Source organism: Hemiscyllium ocellatum, chromosome 10 (genome assembly GCF_020745735.1).
Source record: "Hemiscyllium ocellatum isolate sHemOce1 chromosome 10, sHemOce1.pat.X.cur, whole genome shotgun sequence".
NCBI lineage: Eukaryota > Metazoa > Chordata > Chondrichthyes > Orectolobiformes > Hemiscylliidae > Hemiscyllium > Hemiscyllium ocellatum.
In genome coordinates, this window is record NC_083410.1 from 47022877 (window position 1) to 47040508 (window position 17632).

The 17632-nt window shown below is 40.0% G+C and overlaps 1 protein-coding gene across 3 annotated transcripts in view; it reads left to right on the forward strand.

Moving 5' to 3' along the window:
- The window catches only part of LOC132819751 (tyrosine-protein phosphatase non-receptor type 14-like), a 267055-nt gene that overhangs the window by 119499 nt on the left and 129924 nt on the right, over window positions 1–17632 (forward strand). For all 3 annotated transcript variants that reach the window (XM_060831470.1, XM_060831471.1, XM_060831472.1), the window contains exon 3: window positions 17097–17266. In XM_060831470.1, the coding sequence (XP_060687453.1) occupies window positions 17097–17266 (170 nt within the window). The remainder of the gene's footprint in view (window positions 1–17096; window positions 17267–17632) is intronic.

The following is a 17632-nucleotide window of genomic DNA, read 5'->3' on the forward strand; positions in this document are numbered from 1 at the left end:
TGTTTTATTGTTTCAAATGAATTAGACCATAGATATAACCCCTAATGAGTGTTTGAGTAATTAGACCATTTTTATTAACACATACAATGAACAGTGGTGGGAACCTTCATGCTGATGAGGCCTATTATAGTTAGAATTCCTACAGTGTGGAAACAGGCGCTTTCGCCCAATAAGTCCACAACGTCTTTCCAAAGGGTAACTCACCCAGACCCATTCCCTTACATTTATCCCTGACTAATGCACCCAGCCTACACATCCCTGAACACTATGGGCAATTTAGCATGGGCAACCTAAATCTAAAGAGGTAAAAACAATGACTGCAGATGCTGGAAACCAGATTCTGGATTAGTGGTGCTGGAAGAGCACAGCAGTTCAGGCAGCACCCAAGGAGCAGCGAAATCGACGTTTCTGGCAAAATCCCTTCATGAATAAAGGCAGTGAGCCTGAAGCGTGGAGAGATAAGCTAGAGGAGGGTGGAGGTGGGGAGAAAGTAGCATAGAGTACAATGGGTGAGTGGGGGAGGGGATGAAGATGATAGGTCAGGGAGGAGAGGGTGGAGTGGATAGGTGGGAAAGGAGATAGGCAGGTAGGACAAGTCCGGACAAGTCATGGGGATAGTGCTGAGCTGGAAGTTTAGAGCTAGGGTGAGGTGGGGGAAGGGGAAATGAGGAAACTGTTGAAGTCCACATTGATGCCCTGGGGTTGAAGTGTTCCGAGGCAGAAGTTGAGGCTTTCTTCTTCCAGGCGTCTGGTGGTGAGGGAGCGGCGGTGAAGGAGGCCCAGGACCTCCATGTCCTCGGTAGAGTGGGAGGGGGAGTTGAAATGTTGGGCCACGGGGCGGTGTGGTTGATTGGTGTGGGTGTCCCGGGATGTTCCCTAAAGCGCTCTGCTAGGAGGCGCCCAATCTCCCCAATGTACAGGAGACCGCATTGGGAGCAATGGATACAATAAATGATATTAGTGGATGTGCAGGTAAAACTTTGATGGATGTGGAAGGCTCTTTTAGAGCCTTGGATAGAGGTGAGGGGAGGGCGCAGGTTTTACAGTTCCTGCGGTGGCAGGGGAAAGTGCCAGGATGGAAGGGTTAATTGTAGGGAGGCGTGGACCTGACCAGGTAGTCACGGAGGGAACGATCTTTGCGAAAGACGGAAAGTGGTGGGGAGGGAAATATATCCCTGGTGGTGGGGTCTTTTTGGAGGTGGCAGAAATGTCAGCGGATGATTTTGGTTTGTAGGGTGGAAGGTGAGCACCAGGGGCGTTCTGTCCTTGTTACGGTTGGAGGGGTGGGGTCTGAGGGTGGAGGTGCGGGATGTGGGCGAGATGCCTATATCCTTTTCCACCTATCCACTCCACCCTCTCCTCCCTGACCTATCACCTTTATCCCCTCCCCCACTCACCCATTGTACTCTATGCTACTCTCTCCCCACCCCTCCACCCTCCACCCTCCACTAGTTTATCTCACCACACTTCAGACTCACTGCCTTTATTCCTGATAGGGCTTTTGCCCGAAACGTCGATTTCGCTGCTCCTTGGATGCTGCCTGAACTGCTGTGCTCTTCCAGCACCACTAATCCAGAATCTAAATCTAATTCACCTATGGTGCATATCTTTGAATTGTGGGAGGAAACTGGAGCACCTGGAGGAAACTCATGCAGACACTGGGAGAATGTGCAAACTCCACACATACAGTCACCTGAAGGTGGGATTGAACCTGGGTCCCTGGTGCTGTGAGGCAGCAGTGCTAACCACTGAGCCACCGTGCCACCCTCAATGGTCAAGTTATTAGAATGAAGAGTCATTATTGTGAATGAAAAGTCAGAATAAGTAATTTGCAAGTGAAATACTTGATTGACAGTCTTAAATCGTGCTAAACTATATGGAACAATACTGGATATCTTTGTTCCTTGTAGAGGGTATTGAAAACGCAGCTCACTGGTAAGCTGACAGTTCCCTATTGAGAGACCAGATGAATTCACTTGAAAAAGGCAACTGATGAGGTTTTGTGCTAGATTGGTAGTAGGCAAGGAAAGATCAAAAACATATTGTCAAAATGTCTATAACGTTCCCTTGTTTAAATTGGGACACAGTATACTTCCTAACAGAATGTGGTATGATTAAACAGTCTTCAAAACTATGTTTTTTTTTAGATTCAGGTCTGTCCAGTACAGAAAAGCAAGCCATTTTCTTAGCAGTTGGGAACAAAGGTCTATACAGACTCATGCCAAGATTAACAGTCAAAAAGAGCTGAAATGCCTCCAAAATTAGAAGATTAATCCAGAGTCAGATTAAACTTTTATTTTCATTAACCAGAATTCATGTAATTTTGACAGAAACCTATAGAATATGTATCTCACTTCATTAGCTGATGCACAGAAAGAGGCTGATTGTTATTTTTCAGTTGGGGAGCAAGCAAATAGAAATATTGGGTTGATAATTGTATCTACATTCATGGAAGCTTTACAGTTAAAATTTTCTAAACAAACCAAAGGTTTGTAGCAGTGAAGAGCTAGTGAATGAATGTAAGTATAAAGTAATCTTTGCAGATTGACTAAGCTTAGAGATCCTGATTCAAAAGTTGACGCAATCACTAGAACACCCAAATCTAGCAAGACAAGTGGAAGTTGCAGCCTTTTGCATGCATAGGAAATGCCAACTTTCAAACAATTTTGTATGGCTTTGGCAGAGGCGATGCACTAGAGCAAATATTGATAACGTTACAAATACTTGCGTGTTGACCGAAACAGATGGTGTGCAATCAGTATTTTCAAACTACAGTGAAGATATCCCACTCAGGAGGAACACAAAAATGCCCTTCTGATGAAGGGCTTTTGCCAGAAACATCGATTTACCTGCTCCTCCGATGCTGCCTGACCTGCTGTGCTTTTCCAGCACCACTCCAATCTTGACTCTAATCTCCAGCATCTGCAGTACCCACTTTCACTTAGTTGATTTTAACCTTACTGCAAAACCTCTTCCAAGGATGCCTACCTTGAAGAAGTTCTCCTCCTCTTTCTACAATGAGTCTCTCTCTCTCTCACTCACTCACTGCAACCCCCAGGACATCATCTCTGCTCTAAGCTTATCAACCACATCCTGAAACAGACTAACTACAATAGCCATACCTCCCTCCTCAGTTCCTGCCTACTGAATGGACTGATCCCACATGGGCTCTGGACTATATTCAGACAGTGCATTCCAGGCACCTACCCCAACCCTCTCTGTAGGGGGGAGGGGGGGGGAATAAAACTTTCCTTGCACATCTATTTTAATGTTTTTTTGCTCCTCTTGTCTTAGACCTGTGCCCCCTAGTATTTGACATTTCCACCCTGGGAAAAAAACACAAGCTATCCACCCTGTCTATGCCCCTCATAATTTTATGTAACTATATCAGGCTCAGACGCTCAGCCTCTGATGCTCTGGCAAAAACAATCCAAGTTCATCCAAGGTCTCCTTATAGCAAATGAACGTCAATCCAGGCAACATCCTCATAAGCATTTTTTTTTTGCACCCTCTCCAATGCCTCCATTTCTTTCATATAGTGCAGTAACCTACTACCAATCTAGCACAAAACCTCATCAGTTGCCTTTTTCAAGTGAATTCATCTGGTCTCTCAATAGGGAACTGTCAGCTTACCAGTGAGCTGCGTTTTCAATACTCTCTATGTATGCATACTCAAATTGTGGTCTAAGTAAAGTTTTATAAAGCTGCAACATGACTTGGCAACTTCTATACTCAGTACTGCGCATGAAGGTGCTTTGCTTTGCTTTACCACCTTATCTGCTTGAGTTGTCATGTTCAGGGTGCTATGAACTTGCACCATAAAAATTCCTCTAAATATCAATATTCCAGAGGGTACTATCATTTACTGTATATATTTCACTTGCATTTGACCTTCCAAAATGCATCACCTTATACTTATCCAGATTAAACTCTATCTGCCATTTCTTCACCCAACTTTCCAACTGATCTATATCTTGCTGTAATCATCCTCACTATCCACAATTCCTCCAACTTTTGTCGCTTCTGCAAACTTATTCATCAGACTATCTACATTTTCATTCAAATCATTTATATATATTCTAAACAACAGAGGTCCCATCTCTGATCTTTGCATAACACCACTGATCACAGATCTCTAATCAGAAAACATCCTTCTGTAACTAACCTCTTTCTCCAATGACCAAGCCAATTTTGTATCCAACTTATCAACGCACTGTGGATCCTATGGTGACTTAGTTTTCTGAAGCAGCCTACCATGAGGGACCTTGTTATATGTTTTGTAAAGTCCATGTAGACACTTCCCTTCCCTCACTAATCATCTTCGCCACATCCTCAAAAACCGCCCAAATTTATGAGGTAAGACTTCCCCCACACTATCACTAATTTTTTTTTCCCAAATGCGACTAAATTTATGAAATAGGAGCAGAAATAGATAATTTGACCCCTTAGTCTGCTCTCCCATTTGGAACAATCATGCTGATTTATTTGTGTTTCAAATTCCACATCCTCATCTACCTTTGATTTCCCTTGATTTTCCATGCTTGTAAAATTCAATCAAATCACCTGCACTCTTGTAAACTCCAGTAGAAATGAGCCATGCATGTGTAATCTATCCTCGTAAAACAATCTGTTCATGCCATATATCAATCCACTAAGTCTCATCTGAACCACCTCCAATGTAAGTCTTAGGATTCATCTCCATTCAGCTCCTAAATCTGAATGAAGAGTTGAAAGAGCAAGAAAGGAAACAGGTTAGGCACCAAACTCTGTATCACTAATCCAATGAAAGGAATGTGAGATTATAGGATGGTCTGGAGCAACTTGCATGCGAAAAATCCAGCTCAGCAAAAGCAGCTACAGTTCATACGTTTGTGCTGAAAGGAATACTCAAGAAAATGCGAGTCATGGAAAAACATGCATTAGCACAACACAAATGCCAGTGCTTTCAGAAAGAAATGCTAGTAATGTTGCTCTAGTTAAAAAAAACACTAACAGAACTTAGAAGAGACTAAACAAGCAGGGGAACAGCAAGTGGAAGAGGTTTGGTCTTCAAGGAATTCAAAAAAAAAGTTGGAGAGACTGACAGTTATTAAGGCTGGTTCTGAAGGAGCAAATATACTAGTCCACCAGAGAGCTAAAGTGTTGATAGAATTTGAAGAAACTTCAAAATGAACTGGAAGCTTTCAAGGGACAAGACAGTAAATGCCATTAATGTTTGCTTCCATTTGAGAAAGAAGAGCAGTCTGTGACTAATCTGAAACCAAAACTGGCTGTGGTGCATCAGGAGAAATAAGTTCTGGAAAGAGTTAGAAATAGCGCAACACCAGGTTATAGTCCAACAGGTTTATTTGGAAGCACTAGTTTTTGGAGTGCCACTCCTTCAGGTTATTGTAGAGTAGGACCATAAGACGTAGAATTTATAGCAAAAGCTTGCAGTGTCAAGCAAGTAAAATGATATATTTAACAAACCTCGATTGTTGTTAAGTCTTTCATCTTTTGGAATGGATTATGGGTTTAGATTCAATAATGTGTTAAGTCCCAGAACTACTTTTAAGTCACATTCTCAAGATAAGTTAAGGATTTATATTTTTAAAACGTGACGTCTCAGCTCAGACAATGCCGAAACAGTGTGAGTCTGTCTGTATCCCAATCTTGACTCAGACTGGTTTTGCTTCCAAAGTGGAAATCACAAAATATTATATGGATTAACTGTCTGCACTGACTACCTACCAGTAGTGTATTTTTTGAGCAAAGTAGAATGTATCTGTAAATATAATTCAACAAATACAGATTCTAAAAAATGAAAGGCTTAACAACAATCGAGGTTTGTTAAATATATCATTTTACTTGCATGACACTGCAAGCTTTTGCTATAAATTCTACGTCTTATGGTCCTACTCCACAACCACCTGATGAAGGAGCAGCGCTCTGAAAGCTAGTGCTTCCAAATAAACCTGTTGGACTATAACCTGGTGTTGTGTGATTTTTAACTTTGTCAACCCCTGTCCAACTGGCTCCTGGAAAGCAATTGCAATCCATTGGTTGGGGGGGTGGAACTTGACAACAAAATGATCATCACGAGAGCTGCTCACGAGCAAATCACGCACATTTTGTAAAAACTCACAGGCTCTCTTATAAAAAGTTAGGCATTTCCTTTTGGAAAGGAAGGGATGCTGTGTGTGTACCGTTCTTTTTCCTTTAAAAAGAGCTTATCTTGAAGAACTTCATGTTTTTGTGTATGCAATGTTGAGATTGTTGCTGACAGTCTATTTTTGAGTTTGCAGCTGCTAAAAAGAAATCAGTTGATTTATCTCAATGTCTGGTTCATAACTTGGATTGTGCTTTGCTGTTTTCACGAAACTAGCCCAGGGAATTAATTGATCCTTGATAAGTGATTATTACATTACTATCATTAACATGGCAGCCCCCTGCAATTTTCATTAATTTGGCACTAGCAGATGTCTTTTCTCTGCAATGAAGCTACTCAGATCGGGAGTGCAGGATGCAAACACGTAACCCAATAAAGGAACTTAGTTCAAAAGTGTATCAGATGGAGATTCTAGCAAAATTTTAATATGAAAAAGAGGTCATTCATAAGATGTCAATCTACATATAAAACCGTTGTGTAACAACTAGATTTTGAAATTGTTGGGACATTATGTCAGCAGTGTAGAGGATGTCACACAGACAGAATCACTACAGTATCAGTCCTCAACTTCATCCCACCTTGAATCCCAGATTCTACTCTGGGACTCCATTTATGGATCTGTGGAGTCTCACTAATTCTGCAAAAAGTGTAGCCTGATATCTTTCATGGGAAACTAAGTTTTAATTTTTTTTTAAAAAACGGGTATTAAAGGCATTGACAACTGTTTCAGCATTGTTTTCATTTCTCGTCTTTCTCTTTCACCTTTTTTCTTCTATCTTTCAGTGAATTAATCCAGGTAACCAAAAGATGTGTGATTGCTGATTTACTTTTCAGCACCTAAATCAGGGAGCAGCTTTTTCCTTCAAATCTCGCCTTCCTCCAGAGGTTTACTTGAAGGGTTAATTTCAAACTCAGACCCATTATGTTAAATGTCATTGAAGCAAATAGGGAGGAGCATTGGGTCATTAACACAACAAAGCCAGTACCACAATGTCAATGGCACTGATTCAATCTTCATACATTTCCTCAGGGTCCTCCTTCCTTCCCCTGCCCTTCAAGCTATATATAATGAATTGTGTATGTCCCTCTCTGTAATGGAGAGGAATGCCTATGGTTATTTGTGGACTGTGGCTAATAATTTACCTAATTCTGTGTTTCAAAATGTTTAAAATGTTTTTATTGTCCCATTGCACTCCACACAAGTCACAATATGCAACTAACTCAGCTTCTCTTGAGATGTAAACAATTTGTCTGAAAAATTACTATTTGTTCATTATTTGGAGGTGCCAGTGTTGGACTGGGGTTGGCAAAGTTAAAAATCACACAACACCGGGTTATAGTCCAACAGGTTTATTTGTGGCACCAGCTTTCGAAGCACTGCTCCTTCCTCAGGTGGTTGTGAAGCAGGACCATAAGACACAGAATTTATAGTAAAAGATTGCAGTGTCATGCAACTGAAAGGATATATTGAGCCAAACTAGATTCAGTCTTTCATCTTTTAGAATGGATTTGTTAGTTTTGGTTCTTTAATATTTAAACCCCAGAACTTTTTTTACGTCGCATTCTCAAGATAGCTTTAAGTTTTATAACAAAAGATGTCATATCTCAGCTCAGACAATGCATTAAATGTGTGAGCTTAAAGTCTGCCTGTCTCCCAATCTTGACTCAGACTGGTTCTAAAGTGGAATTTGCACAATATTACATGGATTGACTGCCTGTAGGTTATGTATTTTTTGAGCAAAATAGGATGTATATGCAAATATAATTCTGCAAATATAAGTTCACCCCATGAACTTGTGTGTGTGTGCAAGAGAGAGACAAAGTGAGTGTGTGCGTGTGAATGTGAGTGCATGTGAGAGAGTGTGTACTTGCGAGTGTGCAAGCTTGGCAAAGTATATGTATGCATGTGTTGAGGTATAAGCTTGTGAGAGGGTGCGTGCATGGGTGAATGTATGGAGACAACGGGCATCAACACGAAGTGGCTGAGCAAAGACTGATAGCCAGGTTTGGTACCCATAAGGATGGCCTCAAGCGGGTTCATGTCACACTACAGCTGGCCCCACTGCACCTTTTCCTCTCTCACTCTCTTCTCACTCTCTCTCTCCTCACACTCTCACTTTCTCTCTCACACACACTTTCTCACACACTTGCGCAGATCATCTCTCATACGTACACATGTACACCGCCATACTCACATCCACACAGGCACCTCTCTCAGGCTTATACCCCATCACACCCACACACATCCTTTACCAAGCTTGCACACATGAAGCACACTCTCACATGCATTCATGTGCACGCACACGTTTATGGGGTGAATGTATTTTTGCAGAATTATATTTGCGTATACATCCTATTTTGCTCAAAAAAATACAAAATCTACAGGCAGTCCATCCATGGAATATTGTGTAAATCCCACTTTAGAACCAGTCTGAGTCAAAATTGGGAGACAGGCAGACTTTTAACCTCACACCTTTTAATGCATTGTCTGAGCTGAGATATGACATCTTATGTTATAAAACTTTAAAGCTATCCTGAGAATGTAACTTAAAAAAGTTCTAGGATTTACGTATTAATAAATCAAAACTAACACACCTGTTCTAAAAGATAAAAAACTTAATCTAGTTTTGCTCAATATATCATTTCAGCTGCATGATACCATAATCTTTTGCTATAAATTCTATGTTTTATGATCCTGTTTCAGAATCACCTGATGAAGAAGCAGTGCTTTGAAAGCTAGTGCCACCAAATAAACCTGTTGGACTATAACCTGGTCTTGTGTGATTTTTAACTTTATTTAATCATTCACTCATTTTGCCGTGTGAGGGGCAGATATTACACAGGTTCTTGCGGGGTAGACAACCTATATCCCCAAGTTCCTGTCCACGTTAATGTATTAAACAACCCTGTTGTTGTAATAACATGTTATTTCAATTACTCTTTGAAATAATGCCAGAAACATCTCTCTTTATGATGTTGAAATAAGTGGGACGGTTTAAACACAATTTGTTCCATTTAAAACATGCATCCCTAAAGAACTTTGGGGAAGGTAGGATTGTTTGTGGGTGTTTACAAATGTGTAAGTCGTTACTATAGTGATTCTGTCTGTGTGACATCCTCTACAATGCTGACACAGTGTCTCAACAATTTCAAAATATAATTGTTACACAATTGTTTTATATTAGATTGACATCTTATGAATTACTAGCATTTTGTATTAAAATTTTGCTAGAAGCACCTTGTGATTCACTTCTAAACTAATTTTTTCTTGGGTTTTTTCAATGCCAAGTCATTCTGGAACCTCACCAAAATGATCATTAATTATGACCTTCAACAAGAAGTATCAAAATGGCAAGCTGGAATTCAAGCTTCAAAGCCATTTTAACCAGTACACTATTGGGATGTATTGTGTGATGACAGCAGAGACCAAGAAAGAATGGAAATAACAGACCAGGGAAATGTTACAAATACACTGGTTGGAAGTAATGGAAGTAAAGAATGAGAAAGATGCAGAACATTGGGCATTAGAGAAGTGCGAACATAGAGGTACACAGAGTAATACAGAAAGGAGACAGCAATGGAGGAAACAGCCAGAATGGAAGAAAAGTGGGGATGGTTACAGCTTGGAATAATAAAGTGCTATTTGTGTTGACTCTTTTTTTTAAAATAAACAGAATTAAGGTAACATCTTATCAGTCTTTCATTGGTTACCAAGCCAAATGGATCTTTTCTGTGAATATAGTTAAGAACTAATGTCCTTTACAGTGTATAATAAGAGGGTACAGAACTATCACAGAAAAACCTGATGTTGTTCTTTCCAATATTTCAAACAGGCAGATTTTCTAGCACAAGATATTGGCAGTTACTGGACAGCACAGAAATATTACTTGTTTATTTGTTTCTCCTTTCCACAAGTCAGTAGCATTCTGACCAAATGTAATTTCATAACTTATTTTTCCAATTAACTTTACATAAACAATTGAACTTGAAGCCTTTCAGGTCTGTCCGACACACCACATAGTCAAATTAGACATTTACTCTAAGTTATGAATAGGCAGGCAGCAGAGGGATACAGCCCCTTAGAAAATAGGCAGCGGTTTAGATGGAGGATCTGGATTGGCGCAGGCTTGGAGGGCCGAAGGGCCTGTTCCTTTGCTGTAATCTTCCTTGTTCTTTTCTTTTTTCTTTGTTAATCTTTTTAATTAATACCACAAAGTGAAACAACTGCTGATTCACAAAAAGCAAATTCTACCCCTTATATTGGAATAGGCATTTGGCAAATTTAAGCTGTTTGGAGTGTGCTTCAGTCAAAGTATAGGCTAGGTGAGACCGTAAGAAATGTGAATAGGAGTGGAACTTGCTGGGCTTGTGTAAGATAGTAGTTAGGCCTCAGCTGGAATATTATACGCTGTTCTGAGCACAGGAAGACTGAACACGCTAGAGATGATGCAGGAAAACTTCACAAGAATGTTTCTTGAGATGAGAAACTACAGTTGGGAAGATGAATTGGAAAGGTTAGGACTGTTTTCCTTGGAGAGGGGAGAGCTAAGAGAAAATTTTATAGAAGCTATCAAAACCATGAGGAAAGTAGATGGAGGAAAATGTTCTCACTCATTAAAGGATTGAGTGGGAAGGGGGTGCAGATTTCAAGTAATTTGCAAACGAAGCAAATGTGATGTGAGAACACTTTTTCGTACAAGTGGTTTGGATCTGCTTTGCATTACCTGTAACTGTAATGGAAGTAACTCAGTGAGATGTTCAGGCATTATTGATTATTTGAATTAATGGAATGTGCAGGTTACAGGGGAAAGGCAGGAGAATAGCATTAAGCCATAACGCCCATTTGGAGAGCCAGTGTAGACACGGTGGGGAAAATGGCCTCCTTCTACATCATAAAGTTGTGATTGAGTTTGCTAACACAAACTGGCCATCATGCCTCCAGCATCTAAAGCTTTTTGGGTTTTTTTTTAAAATTAGGCATTATCTTTTGAGAGTGCTGTTTTGTTTTGACTGTGTGAGAAGTTAACATTTGCAGGGGTAGATTGAATAAAATTTGTGTAATGTGGAGTTAGGCAACATTTGACTGAAGCAGTTGAACTGTGGAGAAGTTAATGGTAATGAGTGGGGGAAGTACTTACTGTGATTGAAGATACAAGGTACGTGATAAAGGATTGGAATTTCAGCAGGAAGTGATAGGCTCTAGAGAATTTTGCGTTAGCGACTTTCGTGCAAGAAAATATTAGGATGGGGTGCAAGTGTGAAAGATGGAGCTTCGCCATTAAGGTGAAGAGAATGGTGAACAAATAGGTCACGAGAAAAGTTGAAAGTTGTGTACAGTTCAAAAGCTGGATTGGAATTTGTGCAAATTTGAGAACTTCACATGTCATCTGTAGCTCAATTGGCAGCAATCTTGTGGATGAGTCAGAAGGTTATAGATTCAAGTCCACTCTCAGGGGCAGAATTTGATGCCCTCCGCTTGGGTGATTTTGGTGATGGGTAGGTTAGATCTTGCGACTGTCCCACATTTACCCCATATCAGTCTGTGATGGAGGGATTTGTGGGTGGTGTTCCACCCTGCTGCCAATTGAGACCGTAAAAAAGGGTATTAATTGCTGAATTAAGCCCCAGACTCCATGGCTGCTGGTACTTATCTAGCAGTGGGATAACCCACCCATCACCAACATGGGGCTCTAGCCATCACTCCAGCTGGCTGGCAAGATTTGCTTATGTGAAATGCCACCTTAAGAATTAAACATAAAAATCAAGTCGACACTCCAGTGATGTACTGAGAGAGTGCTGCACTGTTTGAGGTCTTGTCCTTCAAGTGCTACCTTAACCTGAGGCCCACTGCTCTCTCAAGTACATGTTACAGGTTCAAAAGCACCATTTTTAACAAGTGTAAGGTTGTTATCTCTGGTAGTTGGCCAATATTTATCCTTGAGTCAGCCTTCTCAAAAAATGCAAAAGCTGATAATTATACCATTTCTGTACATAGGCATATGCAGTGCCCATATTGGCTACATTACAATGGTGACAATGCTTCAAAAGTACTGAATTGACTGTAAAGCGTTTTGGAACATCCTGAGGTTGTAAAAAGTGCTACCCAAATGCAAGTCTCGCTTTTTAATTCCACCTCCCCAAGTGAAAGTTTCTTTCCAAAAGGCAGAAATGGGATGAAACCAAGCAGCAGGTAGTGCTCTAAAATAAGGGGGAGCAACAAAATATAAAGAATTAGATTAGTATTCTCCACTACAGGCAGAGGTGAACTCGTGCCAGTTGTCTAACTCTGGGCCAGTTGTCTAACTTCATTTTCTTGCAGAGACGTGATTGGGGCCAGCAGAATGACATGCAGTGCTCAACGTTTGGGGGAAGATTTGTAGCTCGGGTGCTCGTTGTTGTGGTTCTGTTTGCCGAGCTGGGAATTTGTGTTGCAGACGTTTCGTCCCCTGTCTAGGTGACATCCTCAGTGCTTGGGAGCCTCCTGTGAAGTGCTTCTGTGATGTTTCCTCTGGCATTTAGTGCAGTGCTAACTGACAGTCAGCCTTATTAAGAGCTCAGTTGAGGCGAACTGGAATTTTCCAGTCTGCTTCCAAGTTCCATATTTGCAGAGGCCAGATGAGGTATCTAAACACCAGTGGGCCAGGCTTAAAGATAAAGGCAATGAGGAGCAGCTCATTCTTCTGTGCCTGGCTGCTGAAATTGTTCTTTGGTTAAAATTTTAAACGAATTTAAGAGAGGTGTTGTTCTTTTGGAGCACCCTGTGCCCTCCTTACCTTCCATTAAAGCCTGACATCCCTCTCAAGTTAGAAGACCTCTGCTTGGCCATCCAACTCTTGAGACCCCAACTGCCTTCCTTAATTGGATGTAGAATCTGTCTTCTTACCAGTTAAAAGCATAGCCTTGTGAAAATCCCAATGAATGACTTTTCTCCCATAATGGGAAGTTGGGCAAGCCCTGGAAAATCTCCTCATCTCTCTCTTCTATTGCCAAAGAGAAATCTAACCCTGAAAGTGGAAATAAAAATACTTAAGTGTAGATAGTGAAACATTGAATCAGGGCTAAAATGGAAATGACATTGCAGTTCATACCGCCTCTTTGGTGTTGGAAAAAATCTCCCTGCCTTGTGGGTACCTTTGTGTATATATTCAGACAGATTACAGAAAGCTTCTTCAAGAGATAGGTTTTAAGGAACAATCCAAGGGTGATAAGTTTTAGCGAGAGAATGCCAAGTTTAGTGTCCAGAAAGCTAAAAGCACAACTATTGATAGAGCAGTGTCATAGAGAATACATTGAAGTCCTAACTGAGGAATGCAGAGAACTGAGAGGTGGTTAAATGGAAGAGGTTATGCAGATGAGGTTATTGAGGAAGTTTGAATGCAAGAAGGAGAACTGTAACATGTGTGGCATTGCTGGAGTACAGCAGTGATTGGCGAGTGGGACTTGAAACAAGTTTGCATGTAAAGAACAGAGTTTTAGATAAGCTCACCATGCTATGGACAATGAAAAGCCCAATCACGAGGGTTTTAGAAAAGGTCTGACTGTAGGTGAAAGAGCAGAGGTGGAGATGGAAGTAGGCAGTTATAGTGTTTGAGAGCATTTGTTATCAGAAACTCAGCTCAATGTCATGTCAGGTGCCAAGGTTACAAACCATTTGATTCAGCCTCTCGTCAGTGACCAGAATGAGGGATGAAGTCAGAGATGAAGGGTTTAAAATACTGATCTTCACCATACTGAATGAGAGGAAATGCCTACCCTGCTGAGACTAAATGTGAGCTAAATGATCACTATCTGTTTGAGCACTATGGGAATGAAAGAGGTAATGGTTGAAAACAATACATTGTGCCCTTAAGAAAGTCCATATCGTGGAAGCAAGAAGTTTAGAGAGAAAAATATAACTGGATTGACTTGAAAACAAATGCTATGGTGAGAAATGCATAGCGACTGTGATTTAGAAGTGGAAACACTGAACCCAGGAATTAAAAGAACACAGATGTTTGCTTGCAAGCTTGAAACACTAGTAGCCAGTTTTGAGAAAGGAGAAAATAAAAATCAAGAATAGTAAGAAAGTATAGAATGAGGGAAAGACAAGCACAAAGAAATAAGAAAAAATAAATGTCAGGAATAAGAATAATAGAAACTACTTGATAGATGCAGACTTCGATAAATGCAACAGATTGGAGGTCAGAGCTGAAATGCCCAACTTACATATGAAGGTGAAACCCAAGTCCAAGTCCTTGCGAACAAAGAATGCATTTAACCTTGCACAGGTAGATTTTAGCGTCTGTCTGCACTCAGCATTACATAAAAAGCTTTACCTTTTTAAAATCTGATATTAACTGCTTCCAACAGTTCTTGCATCAATTAAAAACAATCTCAGGCTGATAATGTGATCCTATAAAAATAAATTAGAAGCGCATGACTGTGCTACCTGTTAATGTGTTGAGATAATGGAGTAAGATTACATAAAGCATTCACTGGGAAAGAGTTGGAAATACTTTAATGGATTGCATAATAAAACACCAGAAAGGAACCTTTCAAATGGAACTATATTTATTTACAATTAAGGTCCCAGAGTAGTCAAAGTCCTAACTTTATGTAGAATCACAAAAGTGTAGCCAACATAATCCTATCTGTATCTTACCGTAACTATGTTCTACCAACTCTCTGGCAAAATCAGCAACAACAATATTTTTAGGTCGTCAATATCTTCCTACACTTACCTAATGAAATGTTACCATTATCCTGCATCAAAGCTTCAGTCAATCAGCCCAGCACTGGCTCAGGATTTTTTTCTCTAGTACAGTATTTGAGGTGGGGGAGGGGGGGAAGGAAAATCAGCATTTAGGAGCTGACAATGTTATGTCCCATTAAACTGGTGCCTTTAACCATTTTTCCATTAGTGCAGGTAAAATGTTGACTGTGGGGTAAAAGTCAAATGCTGTGGCTGGCTTAGCCAGAGTGCTGATGGGACAAACTGTAAGATATAATTGACATCAATAAGCCTTGTAGTAGATATTGTCAAAAGGAATTTCCAATGCCTTAAAGTTTGGCTGACTTGTAATACGAAAAATGAACTATTGTCAGATTTCTAATAGTTTCAGCTAATTGTATTTTGGTTATTACTTTCTGGGAGACAACTGTCTATGAAGCTGACTTTTTGCCATTATTATCCACTGAGGCAAGAAGTCTCAAATATATAGGGTGAATAGTTTTTGGAGGCAGCATTTCCATTCTCCTTAAACAGCAGAAAAGCGTGTTAAAGAGCAATGAGGCTCCCTTGTTCTTAAAGAGGCCTGAGGAGGTGGCAACAGGAAATGAGTGGGAAGACCTTGCAGTTGAGAAAGGAATGCAGTCAGTACAGAAGCAAGTCTCGTTTGGACAAGTGAGGGAGAGCATGTTAGGTCAGAGGGGAGTTGATGTAGCACAGAAAGTTACAACACCATACTATTTCTATCTCTGACTTAGATATATCTTAAAAGGTAGAACAAGGTCCCAAATAAAAAGAAGGCTCAAAAGACCCAATTTAGTTATTCTTTAAATTTCCAAAGAGCATTACCATCAAGAGGAGGTGGCAGCCTTGTTATATTGTTGCTTGACTGTTAATCCAGGTATCCAAGTATTTTTTTTTGTTCTGGGAGCCCAGGTTTGAATCCTGCTTGGGCAGGTGGTGGAATATAATTTCAATTAAAAAATGATCTGGAATTTACAGTCTAGTGATCACCATGAATCCATTGCCAATTGTTGAACCCATCTGGTTCACTAATGTCTTTTTAGGGAAGGGAACTGCCATACTTATCTGATCTGGCCTACATCTGATTCCAGACTCACAGCAATGTGGTTGAATCTTAACTGCCCTCTGGACAATTAGGATGAGCAATAAAAGCTGACCCAGCCAGCAATACATTCATCCTTCCGTAATGTTGCTGATGATTGAGAATAGACTGATGGACTGGCAATTGATCGGGTTGAATTTGCTTCAGGTTTTGTGGACAGAACATATCTGGGCAGTTTTCCATATTATCTAGTAGCTGCCCTGGAACAGTTTGGCTTGGGATACAGTTAGTTCTGGAGCACAATTCATTGGTACTACTGCTGGGTCCATAGCCTTTGGAGTATTCAGTGCCTTCAGCCATTTTGTAATATCGTGGAATGAATTGAACAGGCTGAAGGCTGGTATCTGTGATACTAACAACCTGAAGAGGAGGCCAAGATGGGATCATCTCCTTAGAACAGCTGACTGAACATGATTGTAAATGCTCAGCCTGTCTTTGTCTTGAAATTGCAAACTGGGGCTGTGTATAAATTGGGCCATACAAAGAGAACAAAAAATATTTAATAAACAGGTTATTCTGCAATCGGCTTTCCTTGTAGTGTACAATTTAAAGACACTTTAAAAAAAAATTGTTGAACTTGACTTTTGTCCATTGGACAGTTCGCGGGGTTGACTTGCAGAAAGAGAGTACATGAAAATACTAAAAAGTACCACAAAATTGTAATCATAGTTTATTTGAAATCCTGCTCACCAGTTCATTAGTTGAAATAACTGAGATTGGTTTGTGAAATATGCAAGATTTTGGCTTCTACTTTGAAGGAAGTCAGTTTCTGCCTGGTATTGGCACTGTTTTCATGTCTTTATCAGATGAAGAACTAATCTGCTTAGTGATGCATCAGAAATTACTCTATTTCTGGAAAGTAAAGAGAATCTTGTATGTAATCTGCTCTTGATTTAAAACCCTTCAAATTATCCAGAGATTATTTTTTCAGCAGTAGATTCTTTCTCTGTTGTGTCATTGCATATTTTCTTCAAATTATTTAATTTCATGAGAAAATGACTTCAAATTAATATAAATACACTATATGTTGTGAATCTTTTTGTTTTCCTGTTTAGTGATTCTTAGGGTTGTGGGAATACTTGGCTGTCATATAACTCTCTTGTTTCTTCCACCAGACTCATTATTTTGGACTGTGGTTCCTCAGTAAGACTCAACAGGGTCGATGGGTGGAGCTAGAAAAAGCCCTGAAAAAACAACTAGACAAATTTGCTAATGAGCCTCTCCTCTTCTTTGGAGTGATGTTCTACGTGCCCAGTGTCTCAAGACTTCAGCAAGAAGTCACAAGGTACAGAAAACTAACAAGCATTTTTCTTCTAGTATCCCATAAATTGAGATGGAAATGATCTTAAGGAAGAATTCTGAGGTTTCAAAATTTTCATCCCTCAAAAGTATACAATTTGTGAGATAAGATAACTATGAATACTAAAGTAAAAGTTTTAAAATGCTTGAAATTACAAACATTTCTTCATTTTACTGACATTTTAGTGCAAGATCTTTTATCGATTTGTTTCAGGGTCGAATTTAAAATGCAATGTTTTTTTCTCTACTGAATATTGAATGATTTGCTGTACGTTTCAAAAACATCAATGGAACATCTATTTTAGTAGTGCTGTTGTATACATGCTGTTGAACAAGGAAGAATGTGTATTAA